The sequence below is a fragment of the Prionailurus bengalensis genome, chromosome B1, assembly GCF_016509475.1.
Source record: "Prionailurus bengalensis isolate Pbe53 chromosome B1, Fcat_Pben_1.1_paternal_pri, whole genome shotgun sequence".
Lineage (NCBI taxonomy): Eukaryota > Metazoa > Chordata > Mammalia > Carnivora > Felidae > Prionailurus > Prionailurus bengalensis.
The window spans coordinates 69,904,766-69,922,889 of record NC_057344.1 but is presented as its reverse complement, the minus strand read 5'-3'; the positions used below and the strand labels follow the sequence as shown (position 1 = coordinate 69,922,889).

At 40.5% G+C, this 18,124-nt stretch overlaps 1 protein-coding gene across 2 annotated transcripts in view; it reads right to left on the bottom strand.

Annotated features, from left to right (window-relative positions):
- Window positions 1-4,273, bottom strand: part of GASK1B (golgi associated kinase 1B) — a 47,534-nt gene extending 43,261 nt beyond the window's left edge. Inside the window, exons 1-2 of one of the 2 annotated variants that reach the window (XM_043566692.1) lie at window positions 4,160-4,273; window positions 1,753-2,891 (exon numbers count right to left, since the gene is read on the bottom strand). In XM_043566692.1, the coding sequence (XP_043422627.1) occupies window positions 1,753-2,650 (898 nt within the window). In that variant the 5' untranslated portion in view covers window positions 2,651-2,891; window positions 4,160-4,273. Of the gene's footprint in view, window positions 1-1,752; window positions 2,892-3,628; window positions 3,839-4,159 lie in introns of those variants that run through there. The other variant, XM_043566683.1, reaches the window with a different exon arrangement.
- Between the last annotated feature and the right edge of the window lie 13,851 nt (window positions 4,274-18,124).

Genomic DNA, 18,124 nt, shown 5'->3' with positions numbered 1-18,124 from the left:
ACTATCTTATTCTTTGGACTTTCATCCAAGAGCATCCCAGGGGAGTGCCATATTGGGGTACTATGCCTCAGGATCTATTCAAGAGTTCCCCTTCTCTACACAGGGGCTTTTATGACAGGATAGTGAATGACAGTATAGGATAATAAGAGTCACTCTATGCTATGTGTTGCTTTGCCCAAGACAGACTTGGTATATACCCATTATCTCAATGCCCACTAATATCTTCTTTTACTCCAGGGTGTTCCACTTTGGATAATAAGTAACACAGTCACCTAAGCCCAGTGGTTTAGAGCTTATGTTCTGCAGTTTGCCGGGTCTGTGTTTGAAACTCAGCTTAGCCATTTACTAGCTGTGGAAGTTGAGGCCGATTATTTTGGCTAAATAAGTCTCAATTTTCATATCCACTAAATGTAAATAATAGTGGTATCTACCTTACAGCACTGTTGTGAGAAACATACAGTCAAGGCATGTATGAATTGTATGAATCAATTATTATCGTGCATGGCCAACAGCGAGCACCCAATAAAAATTAGCTTTTATCAACCTTTTGTTAAATGTTTGAGTTGTATCAGCACAATCATGATGGACTATTTTGTGAACTGGAGACATCGAAACATACCTGTGAATCTGAAGCACTTAGACATGAACCAGGATAAGTAAGGAATTCCAAGTACTTCCAAGTATATCACTGGTACTTCAAGAAGTACTGGTTTTAAGACTAAATTATAATCCTAAAGTCATTGGAAATGCGGTTTAGTTCTTGGCCACTCCCAAGAATCTTAATCCACTCCAGTCCAGGCTCCATAAAATGCTAAATTTTATGACACAAAGCAAGAAAATACTCTTTGAGTTTGTAATCCCTTTGTGGTCCTTTTTAGCCTGTTGGGCCAACGTAGATTCATACTGGCAATTTCTGGCATTATTCTGCTTGCAAACACGAGCCACTGACCCACGCTACTTGGTATTCAAAGCCTGGAACAGCCTCAGGATTCAGAGAATATCCTTTATATGTCATAAGCATGGCCACAGATCAGCCCCTTTGCCTGCAACTAAACTGACTGGCTACATATCCCCAGAACCTGCCAAATCGTCCGTCACCTGAGAGAGTCTTAGAAATCGGGCTCAATAAATTGCAGTCACAGGCTTGAAGAAACCGTAGGGCTAGTTAGCATATATACTGAACAAATTACCTATTTGTGCTTCATTTTCTCTGCAAAATAAGGAGGTTAAATCCACTGTAAAAGAATCAAAGGGTCGAAGCTAACATGGTCTGGCTCTGGGCCTTTTAAGAAGATTCCATCTGCTGAAGAAAGATAACCCATTTCCCCTTTCCTTTTAAAAACTCCTAACGAATGAAATTCTACTTACTTCCATAGTAACCTCTCTAATAATATGCCTGACTGTCAGCAAGTTCTTTGCCTCCACCCCGCTTCCTCTTCTCATCATGCAAATTGCCACTGGCTTTAATTAGATTTAATAAGCCACTGGGAAGTGCAGGGAGGGAAATGGAGAGCAAAGATTACACAGTGTGGGCTTACTCTTGCATGTTGAGTACAGCATTTCCCTGGAACTCTCATATCCTCCCAAAGCTGGGAAAGTAAAGAATGCCAAACGTATGGAAAGACATGCTGCTGCTGTCCAAATGTGAAACGTGGGTGGAGAAAATCATTTCGAAAAGGAGAGTGAGGGAAAAGAGAAAAATCAACCCGAATCCCCAACAGCTGCAAATAACGAAGCATGTGAAGCTGTTACCTTGGATGAACTCTGATTTCCTGCTCACAGACGGCAGGGTCCTGTTGAGCCCAAGGATCCTGTCCAGGTGGAAGGCGAACACCTCACTCATGTCCAAGGGCTGCTTGAGCAGTCCACAGGGGCTGGGGCCGCAGCCAGGCACAGAGCCAGCGGCGCTCCCCTCCAGCACCAGCAAGCGGGCTCCGCTCTTAGAGGAAATTGGGTGAAGACCGGCCACGGCACCATCCGCCAACAGGCGCATTCTGAGGATGTCTTCTTTGCTCAGCCACGAGGGGGCGCTCTCGCTGTAGATCCTGATGTTGCTCTCCCTGGTCTCGGGTCGCTGAAAATCTGAGCCACCAACCTGCACCCCTGAACCCCGTATCAACCTCCAGGGTCGTTCCCCAACCTTGCCCAGGTTTCCTCCCTGCACTTCAGCATCAGCTGCCCTTGCAGCTTCCTGTGGCTGAAGGGATGGCCCAACCAAAGCCTCCTGCCCCAGGGCTGGAGATGCCACTGCATACTTCTTTCTGCGCTTGGGTTTCACTGTGCCACGGATATTGGCAGGCTTGCTGCGCTTGGAGCGTAGGGTAATGTACACCACGTTGAGCGGCAGCGTGGTCCCATTGCCCTGGGACTCTGGAGGGGCCAGGGTACCATCCAAGGGTATCTCAGGGAAGGGCGCCTCGACGGTGTCACGACCCCGGTGCGGCCCCTTTTCTGCTGCCCTTCCTTGCTGGAGAGAGGCACGTCCCACCTGGCTCACCAGAAAGCCCAAGTAGATGGCGCAGGCAGTGCCCAGCAGGAGGTTCCTCCGGGTCCTTGGGCGCCGGCTGCTCCAGAGTTTACGCACCCGCGGGACGCACAGGGAGCAGATGAACCAGTTTATGAGTTGCCCTGGCTTGTCTGGACAGGTCATTTCTCTGCTGCATCCACATGTTGAGCAGACTTTAAAGTCTGCAGTTGGTTCCTGCTGACATGATGCATGGTTTCCTGAATTCAGCTGTCGCCTCTGCTTAGGTATATAAGTGGTCTCCAGTGGCTAGAGTAAAGGTAGAAGTGTAAAGGGTTGGTGATGAAGTTGGGAATGTTTCCGACGCTCGCCACGACAAACCTTTTAAACTCCTATCAGCTTCCCGGAGGAGAAGTGTGGCTTGTGTCTGAGAATGAATGGAAACAGAGTTAACTGAGTCACAATCTCAGACGAGTTCAGTTCCTCTTCAAGAGTAAAGGAAAAAAAAAAAAAGTAACCCTTTCCTTTCATAAATATCACCACCATGAAATGTTTTTTTTTAGAGAGTTTAACAAATAGACACAAGATAGATGTATAGATTTGATACTCAGTTTAGAGTAATGAAAACAAAGCCCTAAAATCCAAGAATATTTTATAACTTGTAGCTGGAGTCATTTAATTTGATTCTGAAAGAAATGTATTGACATTTGACCAACCCAGGCTTTTCCGTTTTGACATTTAGAAATAATTTAAGACAAGTGATGGGTAGTTTTTAAAAACAATCTATTGCCATCCCGTGTTTACTTTTTAAAGTCCTGCATTACAAATTGGGCAGAAGCATCAAGTATTAACATTCAGTTTGAGAAACATATTATCTTAATCTGATGGTACAGTTTTTTCTTCAGAGTATGTTTCAACATCCTGCATTAGGAATTATTGTAATATGAAACCATAAACATCCATATATCTTAACAGAAGTTACATTGATTCAGTCACACACACACACACACACACACACACACACACACACAAACACAAAACACAAATCCGACTGCTTTTCATTCCTTTTCTTCCCACAAAAGTCAGCTGAAAGAAAATAAAGGGATCTTAAGCTCTATTTTTTCACATTATGAAAAAGAAGAACTCACAAGCAACCTTACTTACACAGCTGGCCCCATGCTTGGCTCCAGGAAGAATGTAATCCCTGACTGTAATGCAAAGAACTTTTAAAGGCTGAAGCATGTAAGTAGAACATATTTCATGGTCAAGAGTGTTCCACATTTCAAATATTTCAGCTCAGCTTTAAAAGCTCCCTTGAAAACTACTGATTGCAAAGCAAAACAGTTACTTGTGAACTGGCTGCTGCTATCCCAGTTTTCAGATGCCTAAGTTTTTTTTTTTTTTAAATAGTTTAAAAAATAAACTTTGATTTTAAATTCTGGAACAACAAAAGCCGTACAGAAGCAGTTTTCATTCAAATAATTTTCCACTTATTCTTAACCTCTGGGAGCCCTCTAGTGTCCTGTTTGGAAACAGACTCAGAAATGTCAGTCTCCTAAGTTAAAAAGGGATTGGGAGTGTTTGCTTGGCAGCAGCCGGATAAATACTTTAGAAAATGAGGAATCCCGTTGCCCTGCTGTCCCTCCCACGTAGCTGGGGATTTAGAGCACCCAGGTTCCCAGAACTACGACTCACCTTACCATGTTGACTGTTTACAGAGTAACATGTGTCTGCCAACTCTTCTGAGAAGAAGGGGCCTACAGGTTTATAAAAAGGTAAGAAAGGGTTAACTTCCACGAGGAAAAAAATAGAACGGTGAGATAAGAGTACGTACAGATAGGCGAAGACATTTATAGTGTGGTCTTGCACAGTGCAACAGCTCACAAAAAGAAGTCAAGGATTCTCTCTGATTGGAGGTTGTTTTAAAAACAGGTTAGTAATTGGCTTGGGGAGATTGCATGTCCTGGCACAAAGGTAGGGTTGATGACCTCTGGGTGTCATTTAAGCTCCTTTTTTTTTTTTTTTTTTTTGCTTCTATGGCAAATAGAGTCAGAAGGCAGGAAGGCTACAGGGAACATTTTCCCCACTGGAAAAGAAGTTTGGGATCCTGGAGTGGGGAGGGGGTAAGAGATCAGCGTATGATATATAATCCTAAAACTACTACATTTTACAATGCAATAAGAAATAAAAGATCAGGGAATTAAAATATAGAGAAAAGGAAAGAACAATCTTCTAAGTGATAAAATGCCAAAAAATTCTAATACAACTGTTACTTTAGCACTCGAACTCAGACCTCTCTGTTTTTTTAAAAGTTCTGCCACATAGAGAAAGGAGAGGAACAATTCCACTATTGACAATGGCCTAGAAGTACCTGTGGATTTTGGCTAACCTTCATGAGAATTCAAGCATTTTTCCAAAAGCATTTTTCTTTGTGTTCCAAAACTCTTAAAGCTCACTTCCATGAGCACAAGATTATTTTCTCGGTGCTAAATGTTAAGTTCTTGAAAGGAAGCCATGACAGCGTTGCTTTATTATAACCATATTATTATTTTCACACATCGAGAAGAACAACTGACCTCTCAAAATTAAAAGTGCACCTCAAATTAAAAGCAGACGCCAGGTTGTAACAAACAGAAGCTTCTGCTGGCTGTTTCTAAAGCAATTTAATTTTTAGTGAAGAAACATTTCAGAGTTAGATGAGAGGTACATGAGTTAGTAAATTTGCTTGGCTGCCACTCTCCCCAAAAAAGGTCTTTTTACTAGAAGAAGACCAGTGCATTGCTTCCCCTTACAGCCACAAGAGTGATTAGTAGAGGCTAAAGTGTAGGATATTTAGAGAATGGGCTCCAGAGAGTGAAAGCCTGGCTTCTAGCCCTTCTTCTCTTCCTAGCTGTGGTCCCTTGTGACAGGTAGCCTTACCTCTCTAGCCTCATTTTCCGTCTTTAAGAGAAGACTAATGACAGCACGTACCCCATTGGTTTCTTGTAATGGTTAAAGGAGATAGCGGTGATGGAATGACAATTTGAAATGCTAGTTAATGTTCTTTATTCCTCTAGCACTTTTTTGAACTTCTCAGAGGCCCTTCTCCTAGCCCAGGCAGCTTAAGAAGAATCACCATTGCACCAAGAAGGCAGGGGGTCGGGGGAGGTATCATGGTAGATTTAGGAATACACTCATTGAATTATTGGTATAGTCAATATGTGGATATAACCAACACAGTGGACACGAATGTCCGTCAGATGTAATCAGAAAACAGTTTTCATCATTCTCCCCATTGCCTATTCAAACTTGCTCTGTGGCTTAGTAGTGCTTTCCCACTCCGTTGGGTAAAAAACTCAGATATGACTTTTCTAGTCATACTTGGATTTTTTAAAATGTCTCCACTCATTTTAGTCACACACACACACACACACACACACACATACAATCTGCACCTAACCTGATCAAAATGTTTGATCCAAACAGGGTCAAAATTTTCAAATTTTGTTTTTTTCCTTTTCCAGAAATCATCTGTCCCTCAAAAAGCATAGCCAAAACCTACTGAAAAGGGGGAGGGAAAATTCATCCTGGATTGCTTTTTTTTTTCCTGTTAAGACCTTCAATTCCTCACCCACATGCCCACTCACCCCACTCGAGTCTCTCTGGCTATTCCCGAGTTGAAGGGTAGTGGGAACAGAAAAGTAGTAACAGTAGAAATGTGTCGCTACTCCATTACATTGTCGTGAATTGATTTATAAGGTCTCTGGACTTTAGTGCAGGTATATAAAGCTGATCATCTGGTGGGCATCTGCAGTTGCTTCAAAAACACCCCTGGTGTTTCCCGCTGGTTGTTGATGTCTCCTCAGTCCCTTGGGATCTGGTAGCCCTCTGTTCTGTTGAGGTCATCTATTTTCAGGCTGTTTCTCAGTATTTAAAATGGCCAACACGGTGGCTTTCTCATTTGGGCCTGTATATATCACCCATAAGTGGCCCGATACACACAACCACGATCTTTGGCCTCAGCAACCCCTGGCTTCCCAAGGCAGCAACCTATTTCCCTTGGCGTGGTGGAGCCTCATTCTAGAAGGGGGAAGCAGTGGCAATCTATTGCTCATGGTCACTGTTGACACTGAACAGAAAGGTATATTCTACCATCGGGTGTTATGTGGCTCAAGAGAGAAGTTTAATTTTGTTTTGGAAAAATAAACCTCAATTCCTTGAATGAGTACTGGCATGAAAATTTGTTACCACGATATAACAGTCACATATACCTATAACATGTGCGTATACATATAACACTCAAAATACTTATTACTGGTATTAATATTATGTGATCAGAGAGACTGATCAAATCCTCATACGTAAAGTACTTTCTCTCCATTAAAAAAAAAAATCCATGAGGTAAACAAAGTGAAAAGACAATTATTATTTTTTATTTTTTTTATTTTATTTCATTATTTCTTAATGTTTATTTTTGAGAGAGAGAGAGAGACAGAGTGCAAGCAGGGGAGGGGCAGAGAGAGAGGGAGACACAGAATCGGAAGCAGACTCCAGGCTCTGAGCTGTCAGCGTAGAGCCTGATGCAGGGCTTGAACTCACAAACTGTGAGATCGTGACCTGAGCTGAAATCAGTCGCTTAACCAACTGAGCCACCCAGGCACCCCAAAAGACAATTATAAGGCTCACTAAAATTACCTGGGAAACTCTGGGGTGCCTGGGTAGCTCAGTCGGTTAAGCGTGCCACTTCGGCTCGGGTTATGATCTCACAGTTCATGAGTTCAAGCCCCGCAGTTGTCAGCGCAGAGCCTGCTTCAGATCCTCTGTCTCCCTCTCTCTCTCTGCCCCTCCCCACCCTCTCAAAAATAAGCATTAAAAAAAATTTTTTTAATTCCCTGGGAAACTTTTTATACCTTTCTGGAGGCAAGAGAAGGTAGTGAGGAAAAGCAACACGAGCAGGAACTGGAGCCTGTCGTAGCATTTGATTTCTTGACCTGTATGATATTTGTGAAAGGACGTTTATCTTGGGACAATCTATTGGCTATCCATTTATGATTTATGAAAGAGGTGGTAGGTAGACAAATAGTCTTTTTATATTCTTTATATCTTGCATATGCTCTGCCTCTGTCTAAAAAAGGAGGAGAAGTAATAATTTTTACATATTTTTATTTACAATGAAGAGTCTATGATACTTTCAGCATTTAAAATTAAATTTAAAAAGTTAAAGAAAAATATCATTGAGAACTTTTAGAATATATAGACACCTAGGCCCCATCCACCTCCCCAGAGATTCTAATTTAATTGGTCTGAGGTAGAGTCCAGCAATCCATAGTTTGAAAAACTTCCAATGTGCGGATTTATAATTCACTCTTCTACAAGTGAAATGGCTGGGTTCAGAAGCAAATCAACACCTTTATGCAGTTAAGGGATAAGTCTTAGGTTTCATCAGCAGTAAAATCGTCTTTAAATCCTTCAAGGCTTCCAGTTGTAAGAACCAAACGCAATAAAGGCTGGTTCTCCTTGAAGCTGGGAAAATTCCAGGACCAGATTGGGCAGTGCGTAGGGCTCCAGATTTCTCACTCACATTTCTCATATCCCCACTCCTGTCACGTGTACCTTTTGCTGCTACCGTGGGCTCAGGCTCATGTACCTCCTCAGAGCCATTCAGAAAGTGAAAAGGAATATATGAGGACTCCAGTCACTGAAAACCTAAGTATTAAAGCTTTTCCTTGTTGGCCCATGCTTGTTACATAGATTACACACCTACTACAAATGGACACTTCGTTCCTGGATCTGTGCTGACCAGATCCTTCCACTGGGTTCCTAACCCTTGCTCACAACTTTCCTGACTCTCTAGGACCTATAGCCTTCTAGAACTATAATCCTGGCTTTAGCCTAGGTTCTTGGGTACCCACTCTGTCTTGCTTGTCATACAGAATTTGCTAATACTTTTGCTATCCATTCTAACACCAGGCCTGGGCATCCCCGAGCTGGCCTGTCCTGACCCTGAAAAACCCCTAGGCTTATAGTCTTTGAAATGTTGTCATAAAGGTGGTTGATTGCTACCAAGAAGTTTGTAGTTCCTTAAATTGTGCTCTATACTATATCTGTCTTTAAAACTATATGCAAAAGAAGTTACAGTTATTGTGTTATATTTGATTTAAAAACATGTGCACTTTCATCTGATGTTAGATTATTTAGTCACTCCTAAGGACATCTTTCCTGTCGACCCACATCCACTTGCTGTAGGTAGAAGAAACACTCGAAAAGAAAACTGCCTGTCTTCTCAGAGCCCGCCTTACAAATCTGTCAAGTGACGCTGAGTGTCATACCTTGATCTCTCGCGTGTGACCAGGAGGGCACCACATAGGCACATTTCCAAGGGATGAAGGGCCTGACATTTCATTGCATTGGGTATTCTTCCCTTCTATCTACTGTTATACCTGGCAAAGAGGAACATGAGCCTCCTTGCCTTTTCCTGCTGTGGAAATCTACCATAATCATCCCTTTAACCTCATTTCCCTGGGAGGATTTGTTCTATTTACATAAACTTGTGTCTGCGTCAGGATGCCCCTGCCACATGACCAGAAACCAAGCAATGTTTGTATGGACAGAGCACAATACAAGGAACAAATAAAATGTATGACAGCCAACCTGACATAAATTTGAAAGAGCATATTTATATGGTTCTTATTTCCCTTCTGGATAATTAGATGATTTACACATGTTATAATAGCCAGCATTTTTTTTTCTATAGTTCTAAACCCCGAGAATGCAGAGTCATCATGGAGTCAGAGAAGAATTAGGTAAATCAGAAACTCCCTGAGGTCCCTCTAAAAGCCCCTGGACAGTCTAGACAATTAAGCTCCTCTTTTTCTTTTTTTTTTTTTTTTTTTTTTTAAATTTTTTTTTCAACGTTTATTTATTTTTTTGGGACAGAGAGAGACAGAGCATGAACGGGGGAGGGGCAGAGAGAGAGGGAGACACAGAATCGGAAACTGGCTCCAGGCTCTGAGCCATCAGCCCAGAGCCCGACGCGGGGCTCGAACTCACGGACCGCGAGATCGTGACCTGGCTGAAGTCGGACGCTTAACCGACTGCGCCACCCAGGCGCCCCAAGCTCCTCTTTTTCAACCATGGGTGCTAAAGGCCTCAATTCCCTACCTCCCACCTCCACTCCCAGGCCACAGACAGAAATGAGGACAGACACGCCAGCCCTAGGTAATTTGTGGCTTGGGATAGGAAAACCAAAACCATTGTCGAGGAGTGAAGATTGGATAAAGCCATCTGAATCCTTGGGCTCCTTGCAGAAAATTATGCAGAGCTACAAATTATCTCTTTTCTCCTCACCTAAGGCAGAGTTTGTATAAAAGAAAGAAGCTGCAAAGTACATTCAGTGGAAGGAAGTCCCCTTGGCTAGACTAGATTAAATTTGGCATTCTAGAAATGCAACGGGATTATAAACAAACACCTTAAAAGTACAGGGGAAGAAGCTAGACAGAAATTTGGGGGCCTTTTTTTCATTTGCATCTAGACGTTCTGAGACTCAGCTGTGCCCCCCACGGTGATTCAGACATGTGTTGCATATCTGAGAAGTCGTCGGGGTGTGAAAACTGCACACGCACGTTTCATGAACTGATAGAGAAGCCGGGTTAGAAAAGACAGAAAGTGTTAATATCACATTCTCTGCCCAGCCACCCATTCCCACCTTCCCAGTCCTGTAGATTCAAGCCCCAGGAAATAACCACAGACAAACACAGATGGATATATTTTCACATCTTGTTCTGTGATATGTCGAGGCATCAGCAGCCCTCTGTGGTTTCCAGGCAAGGAAATGTGAAGCAGATCAGGGATGACCCCATTTTCCTGACCGCTTTTTTGGGAAGCCCTGGCAGGCGGCACCCCTGGCACAGACACTCATGCTTCACGTGGAAGGCAGCAGCAGCAACAGCAGGCTCAGCAGTGAGTCAGTCAACCTTACTAGCTGCACAGACAGAAAACATCCATGAGAAGCTGGAATGTGGTAACTGGAAATGACTGGGTGATAAGCATTTGAGTGACAAACCCTGGCATTCTGTGACACAGTTGCATGCTTGTTTGAGAGGTGCTGGAGGTCTTGTTTTATGCAGGAGAGGGTAAGAGTCCGTGCAGTTTAAGTCCTCCCACTAAAGAGTGCTTAGTACTCGTAGGCTGCTGAGACTCAGGGAAATGCACAACAACTTACCATTTATTAAAGACCCACTAAAGGCCAGTGATATCCCAATAAATGTTGACTGAATGAGTGAGTGAATGAAATAATGAATAAATGAATGAAAATGTTAAGATGATAAAACACAATCTCCAGACTACCGTCTCTCAAAGTGTGGCCCTGGACCATCAGCATCAACTGCACCTGGGAATTTATTAGACATGTGAATCCTTGAACCCCCCAAAACCTACTGGACTAGAAACTCTGGAGGAGAGGGTCTGCAATCTGTATTGTAACAAGTCCTCAAGATAATCTGATGTATGCTAAAGTTTGAGAACCATGGCTCTAGTTGAGGAACCCTCAAAAGAACAGGGCAGGCCAGCAAGAAGATAGGAAAATGCCAAAAAAGGAAGAATAGAAAAGAGCAAAAAGTTGTCGTAAGTGTCAAAACAGCATTTGTAATTTATGTAAAGTTATTCTGTACTTTTTTCCTCTTTATGAGAGTTCATTTCCTCTTTGACACTTCATTCCTTGGTTTGGAAAAGACAGACTGTGCTAATATCATATGTTCTGCCCAGTCAGGCACCCGCACCTACCCAGCCGTACTGATTCTAGCCCTTTCCCAAAGCAAGGTCATAGCATGTAGATACTGGGAAAAGAAGAAATTTGAGAGTGACAAAAATTCACAAACCATAGAATGAAAACCAGGAACGCTCCTGGGTGTGGAGGGACTGTCTAAGGAAAATTACAGGAAGAAATCAAATCCTCTGAAGGCCATCGCCAGATCTGTACCCATCAAGACACTTTTTATAGGAAAATCACACTGTTTTCCAAAGGCGGTCCTAGGGTTCCCATGGCCACATAATGTGTAGCATAGACAAAAATTATAAGCCAAAAAGCTTTGGTGAGAAGCCCGGAATGGGTTTCTGAAACATAAAAAATGAGCAGATACAAAGTAGTGTGACACACAGAAGAAAACTAAATATTTGTATAAGAATGAACATGTCATTTCCCTAAATATAACACACCCCAATTCTTTTTCCATAGGAAATTACCAATGCTTTGGTTTAAGAAGGCACATTATTTTGCAGTTTTTTGGGCAATAAAGCAAACGTGATTGAAGTAATCATCAGCTCAAAGGCAACACTCCTTTTTTTTATCTCTGTACTAATTGCTCATAATATAGAAACAGCCAGAAATACAGTTTATGACAATAGATCTACACTTAATTCCACTGAGTTGAGGAATTTGTAAACAAAATATTCTTAGCTAGGTGCTTTTGGTAAGGGCTATTAACTGAATGTTTGTGCCCCCTCAAAATTCATATGTTGAGACTCTAATTACCAGTATGATATAAATGGAGATGGGAACTCCAGGAAGTAACTAGGTCATGAAGGTAGAGCCCTCATGATGGAATTTTTGCCCTTGTAAGAAGAGACAAAGGAGAGCTTGCCTCCTTTCTCTGGTCTCTGTCATGTGACGACCCAGAAAGAAGGTAGCCATCTGTAAACCACGTACTTGCTCTTTTTTTCTTGGAAGGATGATGCTAATGACTAAGCACTCTCTAAAGAGACCAGGAAAAGAAAACATTGATGGAATAAAGCACTGATGAATACATAATTGCAGGTTCAAGAAATAGTGGTCAGTCTTACCAAGTTACCAATGCAGCATGGTATCCAGGATTTGCTCACTATCTCCCTCTGTACTTAACAAAAGACTTCAAAATTAAGCAGGAGTATATTCTGCTAAAATTAGTCATGCTACTTTGGGTTCCAAAAAGATACTCGGTGGTCTAGCAAGTCGGGTAGCATGTAGAACCCGACCTTCCAGACTGGATTGCTTTTAAAAACTTTTAGTTCTGTCAGTTCTCCACCTTCTCACCCATTTACCACCATTAGAATCTGCCCACGTCTAATAGACACATCTTCTACGTTCAGATTTCAAGTCTTCCCATTGTTTTCTAGATCATGCCTATACCCAGCATCAAATATGGCAATTCTAATCTGGCCAAATTTGTCATCTGCCAAGTAACGGTACTAGACTGGCTTGATTAGTTTCATAGATTATTCATTTTCATTTAATGAATAATTTACCTACCAATCCATCATAAATTTCAAACTGAACCAAAGCTTATTTTCACCTATTCTCTTATTGGATCCTGGAAAAGGCATTTTTCTTTTCCTTAAGTAAGAAAAAAAATCCTTTAAAATTGGTTGAATTTCTGCTAGCAAGTAGGTAACTTTCCCTCTCAAATACATAATTTTTTTTAAATAAATGTTTAATAGATGGGTTTGGAATTTCTGTAGCTAAGGCTTTCAAATGTCTAAGAAGCTTGGTGAATCTAAGTATATCACCAAACATTTGTATTACTTTTCTAAATTTTCCATGGAAAGCATAATTTGAGATTAAAATATATAACTTCTGCCTCAGCAGTATGTAAGGCTAGATCCTCAAAGGCCTTCTTACTTTAAGCCTAGACCCGTAATAAATAAGGAAAAACATATATAATCCACTGTTTACAAGTTTTCTAAAAAGGAAGGATTCTCAAATTTAAAACTTCCACAAATTATTATCAGTTTATATGAGGTGAATATGAAAAATCACTAAGCATGCAAAGAAGAAAAAAAAACAGAAATTTTAGAATTGTCAGAATCCACATATAAATTTATTATGTATATATATAAATATATATATAAAATGTTTAAAGGAAGACAAAGTGAGCATGCAATAAAAAGGGATTAAAAATAAAGAGGACATATTTTTAAAAAGTTTTTTTAATATTATTCATGGGTGGGGTGCCTGGGTGACTCAATCAGTTAAGGATCTGACTCTTGATTTTGGCTCAGATCATGCTCTCAGTCGTGAGACTGAGACCAAAGTCAGGCTCCATGATGGGCATAGAGCCTGCTTAAGATTCTTCTTCTCTCTCTCTCTCTCTCTCTCTCTCTCTCTTTCTGTCTGTCTCTCCCCTACTCACATGCATGCTCTCTCTCTCAAAAAATAAAAATAAAAATAAAATACCATTCAGAGGTGATAAAACAAATTGTTAAAATTAAAATTTAATGGATAAAATTTTTGGCCCTGGACAAATAATGGCCCTGGACCCAATAATGTAGCTTATGTTGAACTAAATCTTATACCAAAAATAACTTTAAAAGTTGGGAAAACATAAAAAATTCTTTGAAAGCATTGGAGAACTAGCTCAAGTAACATTGAGCAGCAAGAATCCTTGAGAAAAGAAAGCACACAAGGTGCACTCCTCAGAATTTTTCTGAGGGCACTTTCCCAGTGTTGGCAAGAGTGAAAAGAGCTCAAGAAGAAAGAAGCATGCTGCTAGGTCTGAGGAGTCAGAGAGTGAGTTTGGGGATGCCCAAGGAGATGGGATTTGAGGAGCAAAATATTGGAGAGAAAGGAACTTCAGAGGGAGTGCCCAAAAATCTGCATTCAAATTTCCCTCAAATGGCTGGTCAGCTTCTGAACTGTGAATGTGCAAGGCAATCCTGAATAAATTAGTAAACAGCAGACAGAAAGCTCAAGAACTGAGGTAGATTTCAGCAACCAGACATCACCAGGGTGTTAAAAGATTGTTATTCAAGATGGAAGAGACTTGAAGCGCTGAGACCTAGGCATTCCCTAGGGCTAATGACCACCCCTATGAATAAAAGCAAAATGGAAATAGGCATAACAAAGCTGAAAAACAAGTCTTGACTGGATCAAGGTCATTCACTGTAACTCTTTGACTAAAAATCTTAATACTTTTTGGAAGAATATTCTATAAAACCTCTACAGTTTATCATTCATAATCTGAAAAGCAACTGAAAATTATACGCATGCTAAAAATAAAAGAAAATGACCAATATGAAGAGAAAAGACAAGAAATAAAGAGATATAGGTGCCATCCACAGGACCACCACAGTCACCACTGCTGGCCCTGATCACCTGGAGAAGCCCAGTCCAATGCTATTTGGCCACTTTTTGCACCTGGGAGCACATCTCACTTCACACTGGACTTCCTCTAGCCCAGGCTACTGCTTGACCATTCTTCTTCCCATACACCTGTGCAAGTCAATGGCTTCCTGCACCAAATGTCTCCAATAGTAGGCTACCAGTGGTCATCTCCCCCAAAGGCGACTGAAAATTTCTTGTCAGAAGAAATTTGGCTGGAATCCCCATAGTTCCATAAAATAAGACTTGAAAACTTTGTCCTTCTCTCTGACTTGCGTACTTTGTTTGGATCATACGTTAGAAGGCCAGGAAAAATGGCTGCCCATCACATTTTTAGCTGCTGAGAAGTACTCCAGCTTTAACCAGGAGGTGACCTGTACTTACAAGATTCAGACTTTTTAGAAAGTCATTTGTTCACTGTAAAAAGAGATTAAAGAAATCATGACAGAGGCAATAAATTTCATCAAGTATAGTAATCTTTATAGTATCCACATGACTATAACGTGCTATAGTCTTCATAGTATCCACATGACTGTTCAAAGTATAAACACATTTATTCTAAGAACTAGGTAGTAGATAAGAGCCTTTTGTAAAGTGTTGCTTATTTGTAAGATGGCATATATGAAATAGTCCTAATGGACAATGAAGGTTAGCTAGATTTGCTTAAAACAGGGAACTTTGTGCCTGTGAAAGTTATACACTTGGGCCCGTGAAATAAATACACTTCTTTCAAGTGTATTATGGTGCTCGCTTGCATTTTTTTATTCTTTAAACATTAAAGTATGCCATACTATAAAGTACTATAATCTTGTTACTGAAACAAGAAAAAAAAATCATAACGATTCCCACTTCTGTATAAAATAAGATGTTCTACTACTACTGTTCTTCTAACCGCCCAATGTATTAACGATCCCCTGATGTGCTTTGGGGCAAGTCCATGAATTGGCAGACTTTCTGCTGAAATTAATCTAAGAGAGTCTGATTACATGGTGAACAAATAGGCTGAGGAAAACCTCAGGTGATAATGTCATTTTTTTTTTGGCTATGGTTTTAGCTTGATAATTAAGGTATATTTTTGTTTACAACCAAATGACATTAGTTTTTATGTTTCTGAAACTGGAAATCCTTTTCAGTCAATATTTTAAAGAAATAGAAAGCCATAATTATTTTCACTCTGGAGAGCTAGTTAATGAATGCAAAGAGGTTAGAGAAATTTAGAGCTACTCATCATTTAATGGCATTTAATGTTTATTTTCAGTGTGTTTAATATGGGTAATTTCTGCAGGTCCTCTAAAAGAGGAACAATGCTTATTGATTAAACGTGGGAAATGATAGTCATTACACCAAATTCTACTTAAGACCTGTGACTGTATTACACGTTATACGGTAATACGGTGGAGTTCATTTTTCATGCAATGTCTTATTTTTCTGAGCTATAAAATAGAGACAATGATTTTAAAAAGAGTGACAGGGGGATGCCTGGGTGGCTCAGTTGGTTAAGCATCCTACTCTTTGATTTTGGTCACGTGACAATTGCACGGTTTGTGAGTTACAGCCCAAGCCCACATTGAGCTCTGCGCTGATAGTGGGATCCTCTCTCTCCCTCTGTCTCTGCCCCTCCCTTGCTTGTGCATGTGTGTGTGCATGTGCTCTCTCTCTCTCTCTCTCTCTCTCTTTCTCAAAAATAAACTTTTAGGGGTGCCTGGGTGGCTCAGTCGGTTAGGCATCCGACTTCGGCTCAGGTCATGATCTCACCGTTTGTGGGTTCGAGCCCCGCATCGGACTCTGTGCTGACAGCTCAGAGCCTGGAGCCTGTTTCAGATTCTGTGTGTGTCTCTCTCTGCCCCCCTGTTCACGCTCTGTCTCTGTCTCAAAAATAAATAAACATTAAAAAAAAATTTTTAAATAAATAAACTTTTAAAAAAAGAGAGAAAGAGATAAAGAATCCACTGGTGATTCAGACTTTAAAATACTAAGATTAGAAAGTTAAAAAAGCAAAAAATGAACAAAAAAGATGAAGAATGAGAAAATTTCAACAGAAAATTGGGGCCACTAAAAAGAATCAAATGAACATTCTTAATCTGAAAAAAAAATCTACAATGAAAAGTATTTATTTGGGTTTTTTTTTGTGGTTCCAGTGTTTATTTTTTTTTATATATATGAAATTTATTGTCAAATTGGTTTCCATACAACACCCAGTGCTCATCCCAAAAGGTGCCCTCCTCAATACCCATCACCCACCCTCTCCTCCCTCCCACCCCCCATCAACCCTCAGTTTGTTCTCAGTTTTTAACAGTCTCTTATGCTTTGGCTGTCTCCCACTCTATTTGGGTTTAAAAGGCAGATTGGACAAGGTAAAAATGCAAGGTTTGTAAAATCAGAAACAGGTCCCTAAGAAATATAAAAACTGTCAGAGAAGAAGTTGGAAAAAAATAAGAACTGAGTGTTTAAGAGATACATTGGACACAATTAAAAGATCTAATACATAACTGGAGGCCCAGAAGAAAAGAGAAAGACAATGTGGCAGAAACAATATTGAAAGAGATAATGACAGAGAACTTTCAAACTGGCAAAAGACATCAGTTCAAAGTTCCAAAAAACTCACTGAACTCAAGGAAAGATATGTCAAAGAAAACCAATAACCACCTCTTGGTCAGTTTACTAAAAAACAAAATAAAGGGGTGCCTGGGTGGCTCAGTCGTTTGAGCGTCTAACTTCGGCTCAGGTCATGATGTCACAGTCTGTGAGTTTGAGCCCCGCATCGGGCTCTGTGCTGACAGCTCGGAGCCTGGAGCCTGCTTCGGATTCTGTGTCTCCCTCTCTCTCTGCTCTCTCTCTATCTCTCTCTCTCTCTCTCTCTCTCTGTCAAAAATAAATAAACATTAAAAAAATTTTAAAAACAAAATAGAGTTGAGAATTTGTAAACTGAAAGGTGGGTCAGAAAACGATATATAAACTGAAACACAGACAGTTACTAGGTTAGAAAATACATAAAGGAGTATAAGAGACTTCTTAGACATGGTTAAGAGAAAGATTTAAGACAAGAATAATTTGAGGTATAGAAAGAGAGGAGAGAACCTGACAAAAGCAGTATTTGAAGAAAAAAAAAATGGCCCTGAGAGTTCAGATTCAAGAAATGCTACAAACTCCAGCAAGGATTGTTTCAAACAAACATTTTTATATAAAGGAAACAATACCAAGTTTGGATAACTGAAACATACTTGTATTTTACAGTGGAATCTTAGAACCAGAAGAGGCCTGAGAGATAAGCTGATATGACACACTGATCTTAGAGAGGAAGCAGATCGAGACCTGCATAAGCAAATGACCTAAGGAAAGGCACAGATAAGGCACAGCCAGAATCGGAATTCTTGAATTCAAATTAGGCAATATTTTCACTATACAAGACCTTCTCTCTCATTTAACTTTATATGTTCAGCAGCACTATCCAAAGATATAGATCATTCTATCATTTTTAAATTATGTTTTCTTAATTAAGCTCTTTTTAAATCTTTCCTGCTGACTTCCATATTACCAAACAGATTGATAGT